A 25854-nucleotide genomic window follows, 5' to 3' on the forward strand; every position below is an offset into this window, starting at 1 on the left:
AGTATTTACATTGAAACTAAGTACTGTTAGTAACACCTAATTGTTAAACAAAAACTGTAAATCTGCAGGTGTAAGTCTACTAATAGCAGCTTGATCCTGATTTATAGTTGCGTGGATCATGTTGGCCTTCTTTTCTTGTAGCTCAATAATTCTCGCTTCAATACTATCTTCAATACAGAACCTAGTGATCTTCACCGGTCTGAATTGACCTATTCTATGTACTCTGTCACCACTTTGCCATTCGACACTTGGGTTCCACCATGGATCCAATAAAAATACATGAGATGCTTCACACAAGTTTAAGGCGACACCACCAGCCTTTAAACTAACCAAAAATACCTCACATTCAATGTTATTCATAAAATATTTGATTGTTTGATCTCTTTGAATTGGCGACATGCTACCTTGTAGTTTCACAGTTTTGAAACCTGCTCTTTTTAATCTCCATTCAACTAAATCCAACATACTTGTAAATTGAGAGAAAACAATAGACTTAATAGTTCTAACAGGACTCCTTAGTTTGTACAACTCTTCTACAAGAGCTTCGATTTTAGTCGATGATCTCCAAGTTCCCTTCATATTTAGTCGACTTACAATACTTTGTTTTTTAAATTGATCTATATCGACCTCCAATGCAGGTTGTGATAAATCTATACTTAGACCAATATGACAGACAGGGCAAGTTAGATTTTTTTCAGTCTCTAAATATGATTCCACATATTCTTTTATGCAAAGTCTACAGAATTTGTGATGACACTTGGATTCGATAGGTTCTTCCGCCTCATCATCACATAATTGACATACAATCACACCTTCGACGGATGCTGTTTTATTTGTCATACGTTTCAGGACTAAATCAGGATGATCAGCCAATTGTCTCATTCTAGTAATCAAGGAGAAAATATTAGCATAATTGTTTAGCACCACACCTTCTTCGACATACGAATTATATTTTCTCGTAACGTCGGTATATAAACTTCTGTACAGATCCTTCTCTTCTTCATTGAAATAATCTCTTCTGATGGTTACAATTCTTGGCGGTAGACCTAAATCGTCTGCTCTTTCGACTTTTGTTCTCCTCAACATGACATTTTTCAATAGTATCTGAATGTTATTGAAGGATTCAAGACCTGGTCCCTCAACACCAAATTTCTGGATATTCTTTAACATAAAATGGTTGAAAAAATTTGTATGTTGCATAACAACATGATTACAAGAATCACAATGCATGAAATCTGAAAAATGCCACTCCTTAGAGGCACATTCACATTTAGTACAGAAATATTTTGAGAATGGTTCAACGTCTAAAAATCTGATCAGGGAATACATTTCACCAATTCTGTTTTGTAATGGAGTACCACTCAAACACCATCTTTTTTCAGTTTGCAGATTATTAACAGCTTTAGCTGTGTTACTTTGTCTATCTTTAATATTATGAGCTTCATCTAGAATCACTCTGTAGAATTTCATATTGTGTAATGCAGAAGGTTCTTTAAGCAATCCCGACTTTCTTTTGAAACCGTATGTTTGTTTCCTATAAATGGATTCTAACACTGAGTACGTCGTCAAAATGACATCGTATGGTGCTAAATCGGCAATATTAACTGTTTTGGAAGCACCATGATAGGTGTAAATTTTTAATTTTCCATTAGTATGTTGATCTATTTCATTCTTCCACTGCATCAGAGCCACAGTTGGAGCCACTACTAAGGAAGGTCTTTTGGTTAAATCGTTCATCAATAGTGCTATTGTTTGTATTGTTTTCCCCATACCCATTTCATCTGCTAGGACACCACCTCCATATTTACCATTTTCTTGTTCTAACAACCAATGAAGACCTTCCAGTTGAAACGGTAACAACCTAATCGATAATCCACTAGGTTGAGGAGCTCTCTGTGCGACATATTTTGGTGAATTCTTTAAATCTGGGAACACATTTACCAACTCCGGATGGTTTTCGAACAGCCGCATGGTATTTCTCTCATAAGGGGTTGTCTTTGGTGGTTTTCTCTTTTTGCCCTTAGCAGCAGGTTTCCGTTTAGTCTTTGTCTTTGCTCTGGTCTTTCTTTTCTTACTAAGGGGTTGATCATCATCATCATCTTCGTTCTCATCCTGAGATGCAACAGTTATGGATTCCTGGTTGTATTCAGAATCCTCACCTTTAATCTCGATGGACTCTTCTTTGACACCCATTGTTGATTCACTTGCAGAATAATACACATCACTATCATCACTTTTGTTCTTCCTTTCAACAAATGGTTCATCTACTTCAGTCGATTCATCCTTTAGTATGGTATTATTATCTTCATTATCACTATTCTCCTTATAGTTTACTTTTTTCACACTGGATCTAGTCCTTCTTTTGCGAATAAATCCGCCTGCTTCCTGTGCACTCATATATGTAGTTCTCCTAATAGGTATATATCTGTATGTAATGTTGTACCTTGCTATTACAAATTTACCTAGTTACAAAAAACATGCAAATGAGTTGTACATATATGTATATATATTACTCAGCTTAGTCATCCCTTTCCTCATCGCAGCACTGAAAAATTATATAATCTGATAGAAACGTACTATTTAAACTCAGGCACTGAAAATTTATTTCTTTTTTAAGAAAACAGAATAAAATGGGCTCAGAATATACCGTAGGACCCTGAATATTTTAGTTCAAAATTAGAGAATAGTTAATTGGTATTAATGTGAATGTATGTAAATTATATATATATATATATATATTATTTATCTTTAAAGTTCATTCTGTCTCGATAATGTCCTCTAGGAATGCTTTGATCTGAACCAGGACGTCATCTCTAGTTGCTTGATCCACAAGGTCTGCAAATAACATAAAGGTTTAGTTATTGGAAACGAACAATTTAATATGTTAGTAAATAGGATTTTAAAACAGGGGATAATAGTAGGATATATATAAAAAGCATCAATGCGATCTAATAGCGTTACATACTTAAAGCTTGGGGTTCTATCTTGGCCAGAATGTCAGCATAGTTTGTAGATTTATTTGAACTGATTTCGTCCATAGTCATTCGACGCACTTCGTCCATCCAGCCATCTTGTAATAATTTTTCATTCAAGTTGTTAGAGATCCTGTAAAAAGAATATTTTAATGTTAGTAAAGTTCATGCATAAAGAGATAGATAGTGTTCCCTGTAAATAAAGCAAGGAATCCGTCCTATTTGAAAAAAAAACTTGTAGCATACTTTTCATAATTACCAGACTCCACCAGATATCTCTGTATCTGCGTTTTTAACGAGCTCTCCATTTGATGAATAGATATGTGCCACCTTAAAGAAATTCTATAGGTATATTACTATCCTTCGAAATAAGCACGGTATGCTTTGCAGATTATTGCTTTCTTAGCAGAACTTGACTTGACTCTCTGCTAGTTATTTTAAATTTCGTTGTTGTTAATTCTATTGCAAAAACATAGGGCTTCACAACATTAGGGTTTTAGGGTTGTTCCCCGTGGTTAGGGTTTTGTAAACTGTTCCATCGGGCTTTCACTGCGGAATTTTTTCAGGTGCTCGTAGCCCATAATAACTGGAATAATGGAACTGGAACACAAGTATGAACAGATTTTGTTTGGAACAAGGGGATACACACAGAGTATATTATCTATTTACTCATTCCAGCTTTAATATTATTATTTTACTAGTTTATAAAAGGTATGTGTTTTGCAAATACGTTAATGTAGTTTGTTCCATGTCATTACTTAAAAACTGTTTATTTTCTGTTTGCAAGAGGACGATCATATCAAGAAATTATATAAGGATGACTGCTACTAAATGTTCTCCAGAGAAGGCTAAACTTATCTCATCTACACCTGTGAGCAACTCAGATGATTGCAAATGGATTGGGTTAGAGAAAATGGTATACAGCGACCCTAATGGTGTGAAGAGAGAATGGGACTGTGCTGTTCGTAAGACCAGAAATTCTGGTGGTGTTGATGGTATTGGTATGCTAACTATTATGAAATACAAGGACGGTACTCCAGACCAAGTCTTATTGCAGAAACAATTCAGACCTCCCGTGGATGGTGTATGTATCGAAGTTCCAGCAGGTCTTGTTGATGCCAATGAATCCTTGGAGACAGCTGCATTACGTGAATTAAAGGAAGAAACAGGTTACGTTGGGAAGATCACAGGTAAGAGTCCAATTATCTTCAACGATCCTGGTTTCACCAATACGAATATGTCATTAATGACAGTTGAAGTTGATATGTCTTTACCTGAGAATCAAAGCCCACAAACTCAATTGGAAGAAAATGAATTTATTGAATGCTTCCAAGTACCTTTTGCCAGTTTGAACGATGAATTGGAAAAACTGTATAAACAAGGTTATAGACTTGATGCCCGTTTACAGAATGTTGCTCATGGTATTGAGATTGCCAGAACGTATGGGTTATAATTATAATCGACATACCAATATATATATATAGAAATGTACTTTAAAACTATATAAACATGTTGATAAATAGGTTTATCTATCGTTCAATGAAATCGACGAATTCGCGATGAGCTTTGCAACAGGGTGAAATTTCTGAAAAAAAAAAATTTTCAATCCGGCAGGGGAAGAAAGGCTTGATTTTGTGAGAGGCTCATCATATATAAGAGGGATAAGGAACATAAATTTAGTAAAGACAACAGATAAGCTCTGCATTGGTATTTCTTATCGATTTAATACAAGTAGATAAAACAAATATCACAATTCAATTAAAATGTCTAACGCAGAAATCACACATCCTACCATTGTCGACGGCTGGTTCAGAGAAATCTCTGATACCATGTGGCCAGGTGAAGCTATGACTTTAAAAGTTGACAAAGTTCTACATCACGAAAAGTCTAAATATCAAGATGTCTTGGTTTTTAAGTCCACTGATTTCGGTAATGTTCTTGTCTTAGACAATGCCATTCAAGTCACTGAACGTGATGAATACTCTTACCAAGAGATGATTGCTCACTTGGCTGTCAACTCTCATCCAAACCCAAAAAAGGTACTTGTCATTGGTGGTGGTGATGGTGGTGTTCTAAGAGAAGTCGTTAAGCATGAATCTGTAGAGGAAGCTGTTCTTTGTGACATTGATGAAGCTGTCATTAGATTATCTAAGAAATATTTACCAAACATGTCCTCTGTGTATAACGATCCAAAAGTCAAGGTCCATATTGGTGACGGTTTCCAATTTCTAAGAGATTACAAAAACACATTTGATGTCATCATTACTGACTCCTCTGATCCAGAGGGTCCAGCTGAAACTTTGTTCCAAAAGCCATACTTTGAATTATTGAACGATGCTTTGACTGAAAAGGGTGTCATCACTACTCAAGCTGAATCCTTCTGGATTCACTTACCAATCATCAAGGAACTTAAGAAAGCTTGTGCTGAAGTATTCCCAGTTGCTGAATATGCTTGGACTAGTATTCCAACTTACCCAACCGGTATGATCGGTTTCATGGTTTGTTCCAAGGATAAGACTGCTAACGTTAAGAAACCATTAAGAACTATTTCTGATGAAAAGGAAGATGAATTATACAAGTATTACAACAAAAAGATCCATGAAGCTTCTTTTGTTCTACCAAACTGGGTTGCTAAGGAATTGAAGTAAATCAATTGAATTTCTTTACGATTTGTATATAGATGATTTGAATTTCAAACTTCTGTAGATTCTTCATAATTTATATATTTATAAATGATTGGAAAAAGGTGAGGAATATATTGCACCATAAGAAAAAATATTGTATTCTTCTATTTACAAATAAGGAGACGTTATTTAATGAATTAAATTGATTTCTTTCATAGATTTTTCCCAGGTGGAATCCCATCTATTCTTAGATTCTTCAATAGCACCCTTTCTCAGAGTTTGGTAAATTTCTGGATCTTTCATTGCAAAAATTAATGATTCATGTAATTCTCTTCTATCAGTGAATTTAAGACCATTCTGTCCATGTGTGACTAATTCGTCAAGTACAGGATAATTCATAGCGATCACTGGTAACCCTGAACCAAACATATCTAATATTTTCATTGGTAAATCTAAACCTGAACTCGATGTATGCAATGATACACCGTAGTCACATAATCTTAATAACTTTGGGTAATCCTCAGATGATAGCCATACAAATTCTACGTGACAAACATTCCATTTAGTTTCTGCAACTTGTTTCATATATTGCTCTCTTAGTGGGCCTTTACCTGTAATAAAACAAAGGATCTTCGGTAGATTATTATCAAACTTCTCATAAGAACTTTCATATATTTTTAATGCACCTAATAAAATACCGATATCTTCATCAGGTGTGAAAGAGGTTGAAGTTACAATAATCTTATCACCTTTAGTTATATCAAAGCCTTCAGGAATCAAATCTTTAATAAATGGTTCTGTATGTAATGCCATATCCCTAGTTAATTCAGGTGTTTCTTTGAAAGGAACAAATTGAACAGGTGGCCTATCATGTAACACAACAATCTTCTTGTCATTGAACTTAAAACTATTTATTAAGAAAGCTTTCATGGCATCTGTCACAGTCAAATGATAATTAGCAAACCGTCCAAAGAATAATTCGACAAATATAGCGACAATGACTAAAGGATGCCATGAACTGCATTTCAATTTTAATTTCAAAATTGAATAAGCCAAATTATGCCAATCTATGATTATTTTACAACCAATGAGTCTGTAGAAAGTGATAATAGGGAATAATGGAATACTTGGTGGATTTTGAACCAACAGGTAATCGCTACCTCTTAATTCCCATAATTTTGAGACAATGACCAGGATCTGAAAAATGACTTTATGGACCATTCCGAACTGATTGATCCTTGGAATAGGGTGAATAGTAATATTATGATTCTTCGTAATGAAATTAGGTAATTGACTATCGACATAACCGCAAAATTCTACTTGGAAACCCTTCATAGCAAAGGACTGCGCATGGTAGCACATCCTTGGTGAATGTCCGATGTCGCCTAGCACATATATGATAATTCTTTTCTTTGTAGACCTATTACCATAAAATAGAAACGGAATAGCATAGTATATCACTATAGGTAATGACATATATACTAAGATTAAGGTCACCAACCATGGTGACAGAGTATCTGGGATTGAAAAGAGGGCCATTTCCTTTAGCGCAAAATTGGAATTAAAATTGCTCTTTGTCCCTAATTTGAAACTGGTACAGTCAGATTTATAAACCAGAACTTAAATCTTCTAATTTCAAAGTCAACAACTGAGTAAGATCCCACATTAATTACTTATATCTGTGGCCATCAAATGATCTTAAAGAGTTCCTCAAATTGTAAAAGTTATGATTTCTCTCTGTCTCTGCGTCGTATAGAGCGACCCTTCGCTATTTTGCAATTTATTCCTCTCTCCTTTTAATGGTTTTTTTTTTATAAAATTCGGGAATATGTGTAAATAAGAGAGAAAGCAGAGAGGCTTGCAATTTGTAAACAGAGGGACACATTAAGATGATTTATTTACAGGTAAGTTCTCTTTTGATTCGACAGGAAGAGAACGTAAATTATAACTAGATATACCAATAATATACACATATAACTGTCCTTAGTTTTTACTGAAACAAGACGTCCATATACTATGTCCTCTAATCTAACTGAAGAACAAATTGCTGAGTTCAAGGAAGCCTTTGCCTTATTCGACAAGGACAATAATGGTTCCATTTCTTCGAGTGAGTTAGCCACTGTTATGAGATCTCTAGGTTTATCTCCAAGTGAGGCCGAAGTTGCTGATCTTATGAACGAGATTGATGTTGACGGTAACCACAAGATTGAATTTAGTGAATTTCTAGCCCTAATGTCCCGTCAACTAAAATCTAATGATTCTGAACAAGAATTACTAGAGGCTTTCAAGGTTTTCGACAAGAATGGTGACGGTTTAATCTCTGCTGCCGAATTGAAACATGTCTTGACATCGATTGGTGAAAAGCTAACAGATGCTGAAGTTGATGATATGTTGAGAGAAGTCAGTGACGGTTCCGGTGAAATCAACATTCAACAATTTGCTGCTTTGTTATCCAAATAGAGTATTTTTTTAACGTGTTTTTCTCACGAACATTAACATTAGAAAGAATTTAAAAGCAACAACTATAGAATCGTCATTTTTACGTATATTACTACTACTACCTTGGAGATAATTTTTGAACATCTTCATTCTCACATTTCATGATTGATAAGGTTTGTTCAACAAATATGATTTACCTCCACCAAAAAAAAAGATATTACAAACAGCTAAACTATACCACTGTTAATCTATCTGTATATGTATTTATAAAATATATAAAAGTACAAAAAATTAAATAAATAAGAAAAGATATTTTTAAAAATAAAAATAAAATATTGATGTACATTAATTCGTTAATAAGAATAATAGGAGTTAAAATAGTTGTTTTTGGTTATCATCTTCTATTGTGGATTCTGTCTTCATCTAATGGAACTGCATCCTTCTTGTATATCGCAAAAGGATTTGATTCATCTTCAGTTTCATTTGAAGCCGAGCTTGTATTTTTCCCATGTTGTCTACTACTTGGTACTGGTGGACCTACATGGGTGTGTCCCAAATTAAATGAGTTTAGCTCATTAGTGATCTCATTCATAGGATTTGTATTACTTCTAGAGAGATTTTTAGGTTTCGGCTTAACTACAGGTGGTCGATTCTTCTTACCAATACTTGAAGTTGTCGAACGTTTTTCAAGGGTGTACCCAGGTGGTGTTAACGAAGAACTTGATCCATTATTAAAACTATTACTGGCACTCAGCATATTTGGTTTCTTAGGCTTGACCGGTGGCGGTGCTTTCTTCTTAGTTACTAATGGATGACTTTCGTCATCAACCGTACTTGAACCACTTTCAGGAAGTGATTCCGAGTGTCTGAAAGGTTTTGGAGGAGGTAAAAATGTCGATGGATCTTTCATAGTACTGTTACTTGGAGGAACCATTGAAGGTTTCGGTTTTACCTCAGGCGTATTTTTTGTTATAGGTGTACCATTGTTTGTTAGTGGTGCACTAAGAAGTGGAGGATGTGGACTGGACACTGTCGAGGTACTAGGAGGTGGACCCGAACCCATATTATTATGGTTTTTGTTGTTCCCAGATTCTACATGTCTAAATGGTTTAGGAGGTGGTACAAATTCAACAGGTTTTTCAACATAGGTACCCAAGATAGGAGCCTGCAGCTCTTCAGATCCCTTTTTATTATTAGATGGCGTAGTTTGTCTTATATTCCTTGTAGTAGTATCCAATGATGATGCAGTGGATCTTGTTGGTAATGAGGGTCTTTCTGGTACAGATCTTGGATTGCTGTGTACATTATTTGTACCAATTTTGGATGTACTCGGTTGTGTACTTTTGGGTGCTACAGAAATTCCTCTTGGTTTTGGAGGTGGTGCAAAACTTGTTGTTGGTTCCTCATATGATCCTAGCACAGCAGCTTTAGGAGGTTCGTCAGATTTAGTCTCCGATGAATCCACATTTGCTTCAGATTCAGTGGTGGGTTCATCGATACTGCCACCACCTAGATTTGGCGGGCTATCTGTTGGACTCGCAGTATTCGCCTTGTTTTTCATTTGTGATATACTTCTATTGCTTGATGGCAAGGAACTTGTTGAGTTGCTAGTGTTTATTGTTCTTTTAAGTCTCATATTTGCATCTCTATCTCTATGAGAAGGTGGTGGAGCAAAACTACTGATATCAGTTTGTTTAATTCCAATTTTATTCTTTTCCTTATTTTCTTCGTATGCTACTTGATCAAATGGTGTAACTTCATAATGTGGGCCAGGTTTAAAATCTTCGGGCTCTTCCTGAGTTTGTTGATCTAGTCCAGTTGTTTCAGGCATAGTCGAAATCTGTTGAATACTACTCATTGAACTATTATTCCCCCTTGGAGCCATATATTCTGACTGAGGAGTAGTGGTTCCTGTATTTGGAAGAGACATAGCTTGTCTTGAGTAATCACCTGGACGAGAAGACGCCGGTAATGGAGGTTGTTGCATTGGTTGCTGTCCCTGTATCTGTGGTTGGCGCAGTTCCGGTGGAGGCATTGCTTGGATTTGTGCTGAATGTTGGCTTTCCTGCTGCTGCTGATAACCCTGTTGCTGTATTGGTTGTTGCTGCACAGGTCGCTGTGGATATCCTTGTTGTTGTGGCATTGGCTGCTGTTGCATTGGCTGCTGTTGCATTGGTTGCTGTGGATATCCTTGTTGTTGTGGCATTGGCTGCTGTTGCATTGGCTGCTGTTGCATTGGCTGTTGTTGCATTGGTTGCTGTTGCATTGGCTGTTGTGAATATCCTTGTTGTTGTTGCATTGGTTGCTGTTGCATTAGCTGTTGTGGATATCCTTGTTGTTGTGGCATTGGCTGCTGTTGCATTGGCTGTTGTTGCATTGGTTGCTGTTGCATTGGCTGTTGTGGATATCCTTGTTGTTGTTGCATTGGCTGCTGTTGCATTGGCTGTTGTTGATACCCTTGTTGTTGATACCCTTGTTGTTGGAACCCTTGTTGATTTGGAATAGATACTATTGGGGACGAACCATCACCAACTACCATTTGGCCGCCACTTACATATTGAACTTGTCCAGCTTTTAAAGGTGGTGGTGGAAAATTCGCAGGGTTTTGGAAACTTTCTAAGCTTCTCGATGGTGTTGTTGTGTCATCTAAATCAGAATATTCCGATTCTGAGTCACTTCCATTTTTACTTTTCTTCTTTTTCTTCTTTTTCTTACCATTCTTACCATCTCTTTTGTCTTTACTATCATTATAATGTTTCTTACTAGCGTTATAACCTGTCTTTGCTACAAATTTAGTCCCCTGATAACTATATTTCCCAGCGGAAACCAAACCAGACTTGATGGAGTCCTTGTTATTATCCCAGAATGACATTTGTACAATTTACTCTGCTTCTAAATAGAACTGATTTAATTGGATCGTCGATATTATTTGGTGAATAAAATGTGTATCTTTTATTTATCCAGATGACTCGTTTTGATATATATATATATAGTTACAATTTGTCTTTTTTTTTTTTGACGTGGGGTGGGGGAGATAAAGCCCCAGATATTGGAAAACTCGAAGCAAAACAAACAATACTAAATGATGATAATTTGCAATTGATAAGACGAAGAGAGGTAGCAAACGATTACTCACAGTTCAGGGAGACGTGGTATGGACAGAAATTATAGAATCGAATGTCACATCGCTGGACATTGTATGGTTTAGACAAACTAATTGATATTGAGCAATTGGATTTACCGGAACTTGAAGAACAGTTGGATGATGTGGTGATATGTACTTACAACGATACCATTGACCGTACTGGCCATGAAATAAATCAACAACCGACACAAAATAGAGAAATTGATGAGACGTTTAATTCAATTAAATTAGAAGGTACTGACTGGCAAGTGCTGATTGTGGTGCCAAATGTGGATATTCAAGATAATAGCACCCGATGTAGTGTGATGAGTGGAAATTTCAATAAAGAAGACATTCAAACACAATTTTTCAAATATTTTAAAGATATATTTGGTGTAGTGGTATGGCCATTAATGTTTGATATAGATTCTATGGTTAGCATATTAGATTCAGTGGTGAATAAAACACGTTGGTATGATACGGTTGTATATTTTGAGAATTCGCGACAAAACAAGAATGATTCTGATGATGAGAGGCGATTAGCACAATGGACTATTAACATAAGTCGATATGATTGTGAGACATTAGTTGGAACTCATTCAGATGGTAAACCGTATCGTAGAGTAATTTTCCCATATATTGAAACTCAAACTGGTTTTTCATTAAGTCAATTACCAATTAAATTCATTTCATTAAGAAATTTACTGAGAATTTCAAGAAATGGAATACGAACTGTAAGACCTTCCATGGAATCCAGTATATTAATATCTCAATTACCATATATTTCAAAGTTAATAAAGAAGTAGTTTGTAATAGTAAAAAGTATTTGTATATATATGTATATAAGTTATGTGTCTATCTATCCTAGTTTAATTCTTCGATTCTGTTAGAGGTACCAGTAGTAGTAGCAGAAGTTGAAGCAGCTTCGACAATTTGATCTTCAGTTTCTTCCTTCTTTGCAGCAGCGGTGTTACCCATCAACCCATCCAATAGACCGACAGTCTTGAAAGGTCTCTTTAAGTCACCTTCAGCTTTGTTACCGAAAAGATGAATTTTTGCTTCATTATGTTCCAATGCACCTTTAATTGGGTTAATAGTTTGCATGAACAATGGGTTAGTATATTTCATGTATAAATGCATGAAAGCCATCATAGCCATACCACTTAGGATAGATTTCATAGCAGAATCCACTTCTCTCAAATCATAATCCTTTGTGGAGATAATTTCAGTAGTTTGTGGTTCTTGTGGTTTCATTGGATTCTTAGCAGAGACGATTTTAACAGGAGTTTCATCGTTAGCAAGGACAATCTTTCTCTTGATTAGCATATAGATCAAATAAGAAGTAGCAATGGAGACGACGTAAGCAATACGAATATAAAGAATAGTTTGTTCATTTTCCATATCAATTCTACGTGATGCTTGCATCATTAGCAGCATCACTGCAATATTAGAGACTTGAGGGCTTATCATTGTGTATATAGAGGTATGTTTGTCTGTCTATGGGGGTCAGTGTTCTTTTGGATAGCAGAAAGTACAGCCGAAGTCATACCATGTAAGCTGTTAACTCTTTTATATATTGGCTTGTGTGTATCCAAAGTTGTAATAGTTTCACCACGATAGAGAGATTATCGATAATGGCAAGAGGAAAAGACGCCACGCGAATGGAATGAACGAATCGGTCTTTGCCATTTTTTTTTCTGTTGAACAAACAGAAAAAGAATCTGAAAGAATTGGAAAGAAGCTGCTGCGAGGCGTGAATGTCCCGGTGGCGCGACGTGACGGGACATCTGGTTCGTGTGCAGGCCGTGTGCGTGCGCGCGGTCACGTGGCGTGGCGTCGTGTGCGTGTCACAATGTACGGCCATTGCCCGGTATCACTCTGCACGGCAGCTACGCTGAGAACAACAAAAATTGCTTTTTGTTCCCCCTCCCTCTCAACAGCACGCAGGCAAAGCGAAAGGAATAAAAAGCAATTCACACGCACACAGACCTCCGCAGAACGCACCCACTGCCATCCTGGGCAGTGGGTGCCATGGCATGCCTTCCACACTCAGACAGGCCAGCAGGAACCACCCCCTCCCCACCGCTGCTGCCGTCGCCGTTGCTTTTTAGCATTCCCCGTGCTTAGTTAAAGTCTCTGCTCACCACAATCGATTTACAATGAAAAACTGGCGACAGCCACTAAAATAGATATCCAAACAGGAATCTTCCGGGTGAAAAACATCTTAGTTATTTTTGTTGCGATGGCCTTGGTTTAGTTCAACATCATCATCATTACCATCAGTCTCTTTTGTTTTGTTTTTGTTTGGGTTTTGGCAATATTGACAGTACGGCGATCTCACAATGCATTAAGCAAAGGGGGTTACTTTTTCTTTTTTTCTTTCTTTTGCATGATGGTAATGAGTAATTTTTGGGTAAAATAGATCACCTATATATATATATGGATATATTTATTATAAAAAGTCCGTTTGAGTAATTTAAACATATCTTATTACTAAACTTATTACTAGACTTCTATATGTATGTAGATAGACATCTCATAACAAAACATTTATTAATAATACCAGTTCGTTTGTTTGCTTGCTTGCATTAACAATGATTAACGAACCTGTTCAGAGTAAAAAAATTGCTATTCCATTGCCTGAAGCTCTAAGAAATTCATTAGACGTTTCAGATGAACATCACAATAAACAAAATCGTCTAGTGACTTTACTGCAGGACAGGAACACTAATGAAATCGATTCATCCTCTTCCTCTTCTTCTTCTTCAATCTATAAGTGTGAGTCACGTGACTCCCTGCCATCATTACAAGGGCTGGCTCTAACGCCTACTTCACACTCAAACGTAACGCAAAAAAGGTACATTGATGATGACCATTCCATATATTCCAATAACAAAAAAACATTTCATAATGATATAACAATGATTCCTGATTGTTTAGAATTACCTTGGTTACGTCCCAGAACAACATTTTCAGGGTATCAAATCTCGGGTTATAAAAGATATAAAGTCACCGTGACATTACATTCTGTTCAAATGCCATCATTCGATTCAATGATGATCACAACGGGTCCACATCTATGCGGTACTTTAACTATTAAGGGACTCACTCAGGCAAACCCTCAGATAAGTACTTTTTTCGAAGGGTATGCTGTGACATCTAAGACAAACCCATGTGGGTTTTTAAGTTCAAGTTGGCCATCGGATCCACAATTGACACCAATGACAGCTACAGACTCCATCGATATGGAACATTGGTTGCATTTCCCATCTTTTAAACAGAAATCTCTAATGGATTCACAAAAGGAAACTTATGATGGTCAAAGATATATATATATGCGTTGGAAGGAAAGATTCATGTTACCTGACCCTTACGAAGATGGGATCGAAGGTGCATCATTTGACGGGTTTTATTATATTGTTCATGATCAACAATTAGGTACCATACAAGGATTTTATTATCAAGAACAAGCTGAAAAATTCCAACAATTAGAATTGATTCCATCAAAAGAGACTTCAACCATTTCAAATGGTTCATGTTCTTTTGAATACGCATAAATAGATAGATATACATAAACACTTACTTATACACACATACACACACAATTAATGACGATGCATAATTACTTTTTTCTTCTTCTACAGTATATATATATATATATAAGTTATTAACCCATTAATCTCATTGCACATTCAAATGATAAAAATGTGGCTGCATTCACAGGAGAGGCTCTCAATATAGTTGGTACAAATCCTTTAAAGAATGCCATAGCACCTTCTTTTGCATATAATGATTTGGCGACTTTCACCATAGAATTCTTGTAAACAGGATTTTTTAATTTATCGGTCTGTATAACTGATTTAATAACATCTAATGGATATATAGCTACCCATAATACAGTTCCTGCAATTGCACCAAATCCACAAAGTTTCCAAGCAGGAATCTCTATACGTTTTATTCCATTATGAATTTCTCTTGAGACTAAAGCTTCATACACCAAAAAATAACAGCCAAGTCCATGACCTGCTCTTAACATCATTACCGGTAACCCACGCATCAATGCACCATTTTCAATCAATTTTTTAATACAATCCACTGGACCATTAAAAATCTTTTGATTTCTTTGAGTTTGCAATCTAATCCTAACATGTTCAATTGGTGAAGCTAAGAACGAATTGGTAAAACCACCAGTTAAACCACAAAGATAATATTCTGGTAAAGATAAAGTTGTACGATTTGGATGTCTGGAATGTAAGAGACGTTTCATGGATTCATTAACACCGAATTGCACGGAGACACATAAACCACAGCCGATCAACGGGGTCAATGTACCTTTATAGAAGGCTCTAGGGCCTTCTTCACGAACCAAGTTTCTAATTACATCTAGGACACCTGTCGGCCTTGTAGAGGTTTGTAGTCTAACTTTTGTAGTATCGAATGGTTGACCTACTAATACTTGGGCGATACCACCTGTGGTACCTGCAAGAATATCTTTAGCTATACGTTGAGGAGACGATTGAGGTTGGTTCACTGGGAACTCTTCCATCGATTCCAATGTAGTCAATTGTACAACTTCGTCGGACATTTCTCTATATCTGTTTCTATCTATTTTCTATCTATTTCTATTATTCACAGATCCACTGTATAAAAAGAATAAAAAATAAAATTCAAATTCAAAAAGAGAGCTTTGATGCTATTAGTATATTCTACACAACGACAACAAAACTTTCCTATATATATTATAGGATACTATATAAATCTCGACACTCAAGACTCAGATCTACATATGTAATAAATATGTATTTTGCAGTCTTACTTAAGAATAGATAAAAGGAGATAATGTGTAGTGGCATAGACGTAGTGAGAGGTGTGACTCTCAGTCTGCGTGACGTTCACGCTCTCTTTCAGACTGATTAACAATCTATCTATCAATCAGCGACGAAATATTTTGCGATGCCTTTCTCTGTCTACTTGAAGAAAGATAAACAAAGACGAACAAATTCGAAGCCAAGCCAAGCGAAGCAAAGCGATTCAGGCGGTGAAAAATATTCAAAAATGAAAAATTTAATTACCGCGTCACTTTGCTGTGTGCTGTTATTATGGCAGATTAAATTGTATAGGGTAGTATAGCATAGCATAGTATGCTACGGTTGAAATTATGGTGTGATATACCAAAGAGTAATATATATATATATATAGAGAGAGAGAGAGAGGATGGCGATCAATTCGAAGAATTACGTCAAAGTGGGTAGATTTCACAGACGAACAAGTGGAGTTAGTTAAATGGCAATGGTATCGATGTGAGATATACTATAGTATTTCTTTCTCTCTGTTTGTCGTTGACAGTGACATTCCGGCGTATTCTATCGCCTCTCTACTCATTATATTAAAGTTCTCCGCCCAGAGCATTCTTTCGCTTTGTACTAAATATTCATATATATTTTTCACCGCCCTTTGCTAAAGCAATTTTAACGGTTATGGAACGGTGGGAGCCCATGTGGGCCTGGGGTACGACAGCAGTTGGGACGATTAGTTAATTATATTTATATATATATATATAAACTTGACAGTTGACAAGGTGTTAATTCTGTATGTAACTCTTTTGAATTATACAGAGGTCTATAGAAGTTAGAAGATACTTCCATATATATACACCACACCTTCGTTGTATTTTTTGATTTGTTATAACCATGAGTAAAGACACTGAGGTCAATGTTCCTACAATAAAAGTGAAGCAAGTGGATGCTTCTTTAGATAAACCATTAGATGCAGATGCTCCACCCACTATATACCAAACAAAGCTGACTCCCGAATTAGCATCCGCTGCATTAAATTTGTCTGTGGATTTTTTGAAACAACAACAATCATTGTGTAATTATTATTTGATTAAGAGTCCCATTGTTATAATTATCGATTTATTATTCTTAATAATTTATTTGGGTCCACGTTTAAATTATCCTCCTTTGAATTCTTCTAATGACTCCATGGTTTCAAGATTTAGTTCCGTCTCAGGCTATTTATATCATATCTATATGATGAACAAATTTACCCTATTATCTGCTGCTTTGTTCACTGTAATGTTAACTTCATTTGTATTCACTCTAGTATCAAGATTATCTGATACTTTCTTTAAGACCAAAATTGAACAAATTGTTAAAGGTGATGGTGAAATCATTTTTGGTTTTAAATTAACTGATATTGTTAAAATTACAAAGACTACTCCAAACTTATCGGAAAATACTAATATCGTAGTCTATAGAAATACCCCAATCGCACTGGTATCAGTCAGTGAAAACCAAGTATTGTCCACTCCTGATTCTTTAACTATGACCATTAGTACCATTGGTTGTCGTAGAGTCTATGTGAAATCAGGCATTTTGGAAGATTTATTAGATTGGACTATGCTTAGAACTAAAGCAATTGGTGTAGGTAAGAATAAATTAGATAAATCAATGAAAGTGCTTATTGAAATATATTCCTTCGATGATGCTATGAAGAAAATCTTGAAAAAGAAAGGTTATTCTTGCATCTCTGTAGGTAAAGCTCAAGAGAATAGATTATTAAGTGGATTGTTTGGTGTTAAGAAAGAACTTTGGGGTGTACAATTCCATGTAAAGAATCCAGAATTGTAAAACAACTCTTTTTTTTGATTTTGTTAATTGCATACTTACCGATGTATATACTTCTATATTATATTATATCAGATAATGAATCATATTGATATTTTTTGTTTGTTTATTTGTTTGTTTGTATGTTATTTTTATTTAGTGTGACACTGACATCGCGCCACACCATGAACTATAATAGTATAACAGAAATATAGCGAATATATATAGAGATTTTATATAAAATTGGACGAATGAAGAACGAATTTTGAATGAATAATGAATAGCAGTAAAAATGTGGGGGGTATCATCAGTAAGAAAAGATCTTAAAAATATAAAATGTCCTTTGAACAAATTTTATTTTGTGTGTTGTTTGATTTCATAAAGATTCATTCGATGTATCGTTATTTTATTTAGTAGAATTGGAATTCAGCAGAACCTGAAGTTACACTAACAGTGCAACCACCATCGGTTGAAAATTCACCGTTTTCGAATGAACAATCACCGCTAACGGTAGAACCGTCAGTGGCAACGATCTTGACATTGAAGTTAGCGGAAGTTGCGTCTTCATTGTTTGGGTTTGGAATCAAAGATAAGTAAGTAATACCATCAGCAGAACCAGCACCTAGCACTAATGGAGCCCAGTTACCGACATCGGAACCTGAAGAACCCCAGATACAACCGTCTTCAACAGAGACACCAGCATTATTGACATAGTATTGAGCAGAGGTTTGCTTACCTTCCCATTGGTAGTAAGTCTCCTCATTGACAACGGAGATTTGCTTTGAAGAAGAACCAGATTCTAACCAAGTTGGAACGACCATGGCTTCAGAACCTGGGTAATCGGTTCTACATAGAGCAATGCCACCGTTACTATTGGAGTTAGAAGCAGAGGCAGTACCTTCGCCCCATCCACATAAGTAATCGGTGTCAGTGTTGGTTCTAAAGAGATAGCCGTCTTTACAGACTAGACCACCTAAGGAGGCACCACTGTCTGGTTGAGAAGAAGGCCATTGAGTCTTGGACATACCAGCTTGACAAGCGTATGAACAATAACTACCGTCTTCACATGAGGTGACACTGTTACCGTCGGAGTCCTGGATGGAAGACCAACCAGATAGACCTAGCCAATCAAGACTGATGACACCGGAACCAGATGGGAAACTAGAACAAGCAATTGTACCATCTTCAAATTTGGAACCGGTAGAAGAACCAGTTAAATCACCGGAGTAGTCACCACTTGAAGAAGATGATGACGATACACCAGTAGAGGCAGAAGGTGATAGAGTTGTCGTAGTCTTTGATGAAGCGGTAGAAGCACCTGCTAAAGTAGCAGTAGCGACAGCAACGGAGGAAGTTTCAGATGCAGATGCACCTGCACCTGGAATAATAACAGCACCGTTTTCGTTGACGTATTGGGTGACAGTGACCATACCTCTCTTGTCGAAATGAACATCGGAATGATGATCACCTCTTGGAGCAGCAATAGCGACAGAGGCAATTGAAGAAATTGTTAAAGCGGTAGAGAATTTCATAATGATGATAATAAATATGTTGTTTGTTTGTTTTTTAAATTAATAAGGAATGACTTAGCGGTTAGGATATAAATCTATAATGAATGGATGAATGCACAGAGGGCAATGGATGTTGTTATACAGAATCGTAGTAGTGTGTATTACCCTTTTTAAAAGAAAACTACAACAAGAATATTTAATAAGATAAGAACGTTATGAATGGTTGGTAATGATATAATGATCAGTTCTTACACACATATATATATCAAAAAAAAAAAGATCAAATCATTTTTCTTCCTTTTTCAGTTAAAACCTTTTTTAATAGTCTTTGGTCTTAGTTTTGCCACTAAGATGCAAGGTGTCTATGTCTTTTGCCCTGGATACCCTGAAATCTCAAAACATCCAAAGACAAGTAAGAGTTGGAAGAGGCAGATGTAAAACAAGGACTAGAACTATAATGATAGTTTAATTTGCAACATTAAACTTCTGTAGAAGTTACTAGGAGAGTAACAAAATAAATCTATTAAACTTGTTGAAAGAAAAATAAAGAGATAATAGTACCACGAAGAGGTAGTCTTGGTGTTATAAAATTTCTTTGCTTCTTTAAGAATATCAATTATTCTGATGTATGTAGTGGGTATGAAATATTTGCATATATTATTGTATTGAAAAAATGAGAAAAAGAAAAGTTAGCAAACGTCTCAAAAATATAAGATAGTAAGTAATAGAGGCTGTAGAGGCTATGGAAATAGATAGGTATTTAAATTGAATTAAGTTTCATACAAGAAGACCGGTATTGAATTTAATGGAGGAATCGTCGAAAGTAATTGTAGTGTTTATACCATTATTCGCCCAGAATGCTAAGATAAAAGCCCGAAACCAATCTGTGACGACACTATTAAGTTATACATTGTATATTATATAATATGCTTCGGAGGTTAACAAATAGACAAAGAAAGTTCTAGGTGAATGGCATTACACCCACGCATCAAGTACTTGCCCTCGCACTCAAAGAGAGACATTGTACTTACAATCAAAATTCTCGAGACCTGCATTAAAAATATTTTTATAATGTTTTAACTTAAGATATAGATACTTTAAAATACAGGGCAAAGTGCATCGATAAACTTTTCATCTCAGAAATGGGAAAAAGAAAGGGCACAGTATGACATTTCTTATTAATTTGACAACCAAATAGGGAATTATCTCGATCTTCCGTTCTCATTGAAATGAATTGATTTTATTAATAATTACCTCAATGGGTTAACAAATTGGAAATTATAATATACATTTTCTATGAAATCGTTTACTTCTTCCATCTATTTCTTTGTTGAGTGAGTTTGCGCCTCCCCTTTATCTTTTCTTTTGAAGGCCTATTTAAATCGTTTCTTCTTTGTACTCTCTATTATTATAGTTGGATGCTTTATCACTTGGCACGTTGCGGGAAAATAAACTATCTGTTTCATTAACTAGAGCATATATTTCTGCGGGTGTTTCTTCAATTTTCTGTGGGGAATAAAAGGTCTAGAACTTCTGTTGGGGCGAGGGGAGTGGGCCTGGCCAAGGGGTGTTTTTTTACGATGAACTTAATGGAAGGATATAGCGAGGTGTCGCACTATCCGCTTTTCTTTTTTTTCTCTCTGTATCGTTCTTCATTACCGTGTTTTAAAATCGCTATATTCATGTGGTGTATGGGTTTGTGTTTGCTAGTGAACTTCATTCAATTTGTTGTTCCAAATATCAATCAAATGTATAAGAGTAGTATAGCCCACGCACCCCTAATAATAATAAATGGGATATAGTAGGAAGAGAATTAAGCATGTAACATATACAAACTAGATCAAATAGTGAAAAATTTTGGTATAAACAAACAAAACATTTCAAGTCCCCTTTTTTTATCAACTTAATACTTGAAGTTTTAATTAGTGTTTTCATTCGTTAATCAATATTTGTAGGTTCAGGTTCAATTGTACTTGTTTATATTGGTATAATTGAACCTATAAACATAGATATACTGGGTATCGACATCATCATTATGATATATGAATGTGACTGTATCCGGACGCATTTGACCTCATTCTAGAGAGGTCGTGATGTTTTAATGTCTTGAAATATGCTTCCATTATCATATTAGACATTCTTGTAATATTATCTTTATAAATTGTGATGGTTGCAATATCTGATTGCACAAACATATTAAAAAAAAATGATAGTCTTTTTCAGTTTTCACAACACAATCATAGTTTCTGTTAATATAATGTTTGTGCAGGTCGTCAACAGCTTTGGGGTACAGGACCCATTATGAATCACCATTATTAGGTTTTAATTTATCATAGCACATCCGATTATCATTCAAAGGCATCCCTTAATTCGTGAATAAATTTGTTTGGATATTCTTCTGATATAGCGGGAAGATTACTTGTTTCCCTTTCAATCAAATCCGAGACGTCTCCTTCATTAAACGAAGAGAAAGTTCTTAAATAACTTAATAAGGTAGATGATCTAAGTTTGTCATTTCTCTTGTATTCTCGGATATTCTTGAATATATGTTCAACTACACATCTGACGTTTGTCAAGGTCATTTATGTGGAAGATGGTGTTTGTATTTCTTCAATCACCATCTGTAGTGATGTATTTGCAATTGTGCTATAACTCTATGATGGCCCTAAAAAATTATTAGATAACAAATTCAGACATATCATTTACTTGACAGAAAGGCATTGTTATAGTGTACCCTTAAGCCTCATATTCACCTAGAATGACATATTCCTGTATTAACAAATTAGTGAGTACAAAATTTTATATCTATTCCAACAGAAGGAACTATTTTTTGGCAGGACCTTCATAAATGAATTCAAACGCTAAATTGCAGTCTTGGACGTCATCTTGCAATGATATTCTGACCAGATGATAATGTTCGTGAATTCTTCATTGAAAGTTCCTTTAGGGTATTGATATCGGCTGATTGTACAACAAGACTTTCACAGTTTAATGTATCATTATATTTGTTCCAATGTGGCACTACAACATTTTCCCATATAGAATGGATAACACTATACGCTGAATATAATTTAAATCTCTTTCTTTATAAAGCAGGTTAAATAATACACTTGAACATATTGATGTTCATCAAATTATGAATATTTTGAGGCGATCTTGAATAATTGTTTTTTAAAGAGTTATTTTATTAGTTAGAAATTTACTAGAATATTCTTTAAAATATCGATGTTTTAATGGTGAAAGTAATAAAAAAATGAAGTATTGGAAATTTTTAATTGTTTCAGATGAAAGCTTGCAAGTTACTCACCTTTGAAACATTTGTCTTCAAACGATATATGTATACATTGTATATGGCGGTTAACGTTTTCAAGATCTACATAACGGTTTCCCTGAGAATAATGCACAAACTAAGATTTCATTTAAACATGAAAAGTTTACCTTTTAAATAGTTCACATATATTCAAATATCTTTGTTTTTAACTTCGAGAGAAGATGATCTGCACTTTAGTAGTAATAATATGGACATAAGACTATCTCTATATTTGACTGGAAGGTCTTAAAATACATTTATGTGGTATGTGTCCTATTCTTCTATTTGGTATTCAACCAAATAAATAATGGTAATCCTTATATTCGTATTGGATGACTGGTAAACTAACGTTTTGTTGTTGTGAGTTACTTGTTCAAAATAAAACTGAATATCTGTCTTTTCTTTTGCGACGCGTAAATGTTTCGCGAAATTTTAACGAGTAAATTTTAAAAAGAAAAATTTAATCAAAACAGTAATACAAATAACAAGAAAGAAGAAAAATCAAAGTCAATTGAGTCTCAGGTACAAAAGGGTGGTTTTTAAATTGATAATCAAATTGTATTCAGTAGACAAAAACTAAGAAGAAGTTTGATAATTAAAGGGAAAGTCAAAAATAAAAATAAAAAAAGGAAAATGTCAATTGTATCTTTGTTAGGTATTAAAGTATTAAATAATCCTGCCAAATTCTCAGATTCATACGAATTTGAAATCACATTCGAATGTTTAGAGCCATTGAAGAATGATCTAGAATGGAAATTGACTTACGTAGGTTCATCTCGTTCTTTAGAACACGATCAAGAATTGGATTCCATCCTAGTAGGACCCGTACCGGTTGGGGTAAATAAGTTTATTTTTTCAGCAGATCCACCTTCTGCAGAATTGATCCCTGCGAGTGAATTGGTCAGTGTCACAGTGATACTTCTGAGTTGTTCATATGATGGTAGAGAATTTGTTAGAGTTGGATATTATGTGAATAATGAATACGATTCTGAAGATTTGCGAGAGAATCCTCCAGCAAAGGTTCAAGTGGATCATATTGTAAGAAATATTTTAGCGGAGAAACCTAGAGTTACGAGGTTTAATATCGTTTGGGATAATGAAAATGAAGGTGATTTTTATCCACCAGAACAACCTGAGGTGGAAGAGGAAGAGGAGGATGAAGAGGATGATGACGATGATGAAGAGGAAGAGGAGGATCAAGATAAGGACAACGATAATGATGAGGAAGAAGCTGTTGTAGAAGACAATGACAATGCAAGTGCAGCAAATGCTGACAACCAAGATGAAGATGAGGGTGATGAAGGTGAAGATATAGGAAACAGTGATGACGAAGACGACGATGAAGATGACGATGAAGATGAAAATCCAAAGAAAAAACGTAAAACTGATGAATCAGCTAATATCACTAATAAAGAAGTGGCAAAGACTGAAGATGAAACTCCAGGGACACCAAAGGATAATGAGGCTTGATGCATATATATCTAAATTTAAGTTATATGTAGCATTATAGCGAATAGAAAATGCTTAGATATCTTTTGAACAATTTAGACGAATTGGTTTTATGTGATAAACACCCATTAGTATATTTTTGAAAGTGATATGTAAGACGTTTATATTGTGCTGAAACAGACATACTGTGGTTAGACTTATATTCGTTCATATTATATAGTGGCAGGTAGAGAGATATTGATATTAGCTTGACAACGTGTGTTAAAAAAGCAAAGTGTATATGTTATACTTTTCTTTTATTTGTAAATGATTTTTTATATTGTATATATTTTATAGAACAAACAGAATCTAACTTAGAATCTAAGTTCAGAATTCCTTGTCTCTATATATTTTTTTATTTCAATCTCAATTGAGGTTCGAATTATGTTTTGTTTCATAATGCGATTAACTTTGTTTCTAATGGGAAAATTTAATATTAGACATCTTCTATTTAACTGAACTAATTTTATTATATTACAAAATCAACTTATAGTCGTCTGCTTTTTTTTTATATCTTATATAAAAATATATAAAGTAAATTATGGAAACAATTATATTCATAAATGAAATATTGTTCCATTTATATATGTTGGATTATCATTGTCGTGATTATAAACTCACTCGACAGTGGCGTAAGTAATCTATTATTAAGTTGTTGCGGGATGAACCTAGCATCAGATCATAACCTTGGCCATTATCCCTCTTATAATATATTTCCGACATTTATATACGGTGGTTTAGGTTGTAATTATCAGCTCATTAGACGGTGATTTATGTTATAATATAGAAAGTAGCAATACTTAGTTATTATAATTTTATGTTTAGTAAGAATACTATCAATATTTGGTAGACTGTTTTCCTTTCCCAAAAGTATAAAATGTTGAATATGTAGCGGCAGCACTAAAAAGGCTAACATTAGCTTAACCTAACTGAAGGTGAAGGTAGCTAATATAAGTAGAATTTAGAGTGTGCTGCACTGTCGTATATATAATAACACATGATATATACTGCATAATGTAGTATTCGTTCCCCCTACATTGGGTTTATTGGAGCTACATAGTCCAACGTTACTATGCACAAAAGATGAGCAGTTTAACAACAGCAACTCTGTTTAACAATTGCTACTTTCTATATTATAACAACATCTATTGTTAGTTCACTGAGGGGTTGGCCTATTGTTAGATTCTTATATTATGTTTTTAAAAGCTTCAGATATAATGAAGCCAATAATAAATATCCGTGATAGTTTAATGGTCAGAATGGGCGCTTGTCGCGTGCCAGATCGGGGTTCAATTCCCCGTCGCGGAGTTTTTTTTTGAAATATTTTGTAATGATCTAGTTACCCGATCTATATATTTTTTTGTTAATTATTAAACGGTAAAGCTTATTAAGATAGATGAAGTCTATACGTTGATTAAAGTTGTTATTTTATCCATATTCACAAGCTTTTAATTGATTTATAAGTTGCAAAGTTTTTATTTAGTTTATGCCTCTTCTTAAATTCACATTTTATGGTGTTCAATTATCCGCACTGTCATTGGATGGTCATCGCGTAATGCGCTTTGTGCTTAAGGGTCGCACTTTAAATATATAGCGTAACATAATAGCTTCACCAAATTCCATATGGAACTACGTACTTGCATTGCAATGCTTGATAAGATATCTAGGTAAGCTTACATGCACTGGACCCTTGAGAATAAGTTGTGAAGTTTGTCAAACCTCTTTTTTTGTTTTCTATAGCAGATCACCAAGAAAACGTTCCATCTGTTATAGTACTC

General features: G+C 35.0%; 15 protein-coding genes and 1 non-coding gene across 16 annotated transcripts; 9 read left to right on the forward strand and 7 right to left on the reverse strand.

Moving 5' to 3' along the window:
• Positions 1-36: 36 nt before the first annotated feature.
• RAD16 (DNA repair protein RAD16) lies at positions 37-2397 on the reverse strand (the record flags this gene model as incomplete). The annotated part of the gene is made up of 1 exon (XM_041548032.1): positions 37-2397. One exon carries the CDS (start codon positions 2395-2397, stop codon positions 37-39), a length of 2361 nt encoding a protein of 786 aa, XP_041403966.1.
• A 560-nt stretch (positions 2398-2957) lies between these two features.
• Positions 2958-3280, reverse strand: SUS1 (Sus1p; the record flags this gene model as incomplete). Its single annotated transcript, XM_041548033.1, has 2 exons — positions 2958-3105; positions 3219-3280. The coding sequence occupies 2 exons, from the start codon at positions 3278-3280 to the stop codon at positions 2958-2960; spliced, it is 210 nt and encodes a 69-aa protein (XP_041403967.1).
• A 305-nt stretch (positions 3281-3585) lies between these two features.
• Positions 3586-4425, forward strand: YSA1 (ADP-ribose diphosphatase; the record flags this gene model as incomplete). The annotated part of the gene is made up of 1 exon (XM_041548034.1): positions 3586-4425. One exon carries the CDS (start codon positions 3586-3588, stop codon positions 4423-4425), a length of 840 nt encoding a protein of 279 aa, XP_041403968.1.
• Positions 4426-4735: 310 nt separating this feature from the next.
• SPE3 (spermidine synthase) lies at positions 4736-5620 on the forward strand (the record flags this gene model as incomplete). Its single annotated transcript, XM_041548035.1, has 1 exon — positions 4736-5620. The coding sequence occupies one exon, from the start codon at positions 4736-4738 to the stop codon at positions 5618-5620; it is 885 nt and encodes a 294-aa protein (XP_041403969.1).
• Positions 5621-5785: 165 nt separating this feature from the next.
• ALG1 (chitobiosyldiphosphodolichol beta-1,4 mannosyltransferase) lies at positions 5786-7135 on the reverse strand (the record flags this gene model as incomplete). Its single annotated transcript, XM_041548036.1, has 1 exon — positions 5786-7135. The coding sequence occupies one exon, from the start codon at positions 7133-7135 to the stop codon at positions 5786-5788; it is 1350 nt and encodes a 449-aa protein (XP_041403970.1).
• A 477-nt stretch (positions 7136-7612) lies between these two features.
• Positions 7613-8056, forward strand: CMD1 (calmodulin; the record flags this gene model as incomplete). Its single annotated transcript, XM_041548037.1, has 1 exon — positions 7613-8056. The coding sequence occupies one exon, from the start codon at positions 7613-7615 to the stop codon at positions 8054-8056; it is 444 nt and encodes a 147-aa protein (XP_041403971.1).
• Positions 8057-8429: 373 nt separating this feature from the next.
• Positions 8430-10907, reverse strand: AIM3 (Aim3p; the record flags this gene model as incomplete). Its single annotated transcript, XM_041548038.1, has 1 exon — positions 8430-10907. One exon carries the CDS (start codon positions 10905-10907, stop codon positions 8430-8432), a length of 2478 nt encoding a protein of 825 aa, XP_041403972.1.
• A 305-nt stretch (positions 10908-11212) lies between these two features.
• On the forward strand, positions 11213-11965 carry IML3 (Iml3p; the record flags this gene model as incomplete). Its single annotated transcript, XM_041548039.1, has 1 exon — positions 11213-11965. One exon carries the CDS (start codon positions 11213-11215, stop codon positions 11963-11965), a length of 753 nt encoding a protein of 250 aa, XP_041403973.1.
• Positions 11966-12023: 58 nt separating this feature from the next.
• On the reverse strand, positions 12024-12629 carry SND3 (Snd3p; the record flags this gene model as incomplete). The annotated part of the gene is made up of 1 exon (XM_041548040.1): positions 12024-12629. The coding sequence occupies one exon, from the start codon at positions 12627-12629 to the stop codon at positions 12024-12026; it is 606 nt and encodes a 201-aa protein (XP_041403974.1).
• Positions 12630-12825: 196 nt separating this feature from the next.
• KABA2_01S02222 (uncharacterized protein) lies at positions 12826-13290 on the forward strand (the record flags this gene model as incomplete). The annotated part of the gene is made up of 1 exon (XM_041548041.1): positions 12826-13290. The coding sequence occupies one exon, from the start codon at positions 12826-12828 to the stop codon at positions 13288-13290; it is 465 nt and encodes a 154-aa protein (XP_041403975.1).
• Positions 13291-13753: 463 nt separating this feature from the next.
• VID24 (glucose-induced degradation complex subunit VID24) lies at positions 13754-14716 on the forward strand (the record flags this gene model as incomplete). Its single annotated transcript, XM_041548042.1, has 1 exon — positions 13754-14716. One exon carries the CDS (start codon positions 13754-13756, stop codon positions 14714-14716), a length of 963 nt encoding a protein of 320 aa, XP_041403976.1.
• A 110-nt stretch (positions 14717-14826) lies between these two features.
• YMC2 (organic acid transporter) lies at positions 14827-15744 on the reverse strand (the record flags this gene model as incomplete). The annotated part of the gene is made up of 1 exon (XM_041548043.1): positions 14827-15744. One exon carries the CDS (start codon positions 15742-15744, stop codon positions 14827-14829), a length of 918 nt encoding a protein of 305 aa, XP_041403977.1.
• Positions 15745-16849: 1105 nt separating this feature from the next.
• On the forward strand, positions 16850-17791 carry PHO86 (Pho86p; the record flags this gene model as incomplete). The annotated part of the gene is made up of 1 exon (XM_041548044.1): positions 16850-17791. One exon carries the CDS (start codon positions 16850-16852, stop codon positions 17789-17791), a length of 942 nt encoding a protein of 313 aa, XP_041403978.1.
• A 386-nt stretch (positions 17792-18177) lies between these two features.
• Positions 18178-19299, reverse strand: NCA3 (SUN family protein NCA3; the record flags this gene model as incomplete). The annotated part of the gene is made up of 1 exon (XM_041548045.1): positions 18178-19299. The coding sequence occupies one exon, from the start codon at positions 19297-19299 to the stop codon at positions 18178-18180; it is 1122 nt and encodes a 373-aa protein (XP_041403979.1).
• Positions 19300-23221: 3922 nt separating this feature from the next.
• ASF1 (nucleosome assembly factor ASF1) lies at positions 23222-24058 on the forward strand (the record flags this gene model as incomplete). The annotated part of the gene is made up of 1 exon (XM_041548046.1): positions 23222-24058. The coding sequence occupies one exon, from the start codon at positions 23222-23224 to the stop codon at positions 24056-24058; it is 837 nt and encodes a 278-aa protein (XP_041403980.1).
• A 1254-nt stretch (positions 24059-25312) lies between these two features.
• On the forward strand, positions 25313-25384 carry KABA2_01S02354. Its single transcript has one exon. It is a non-coding gene; the product is annotated as a tRNA-Asp (tRNA).
• Positions 25385-25854: the final 470 nt, after the last annotated feature.

The sequence above is a fragment of the Maudiozyma barnettii genome (assembly GCF_903064755.1).
Source record: "Maudiozyma barnettii strain CLIB 1767 genome assembly, contig: KABA2_01, whole genome shotgun sequence".
NCBI lineage: Eukaryota > Fungi > Ascomycota > Saccharomycetes > Saccharomycetales > Saccharomycetaceae > Maudiozyma > Maudiozyma barnettii.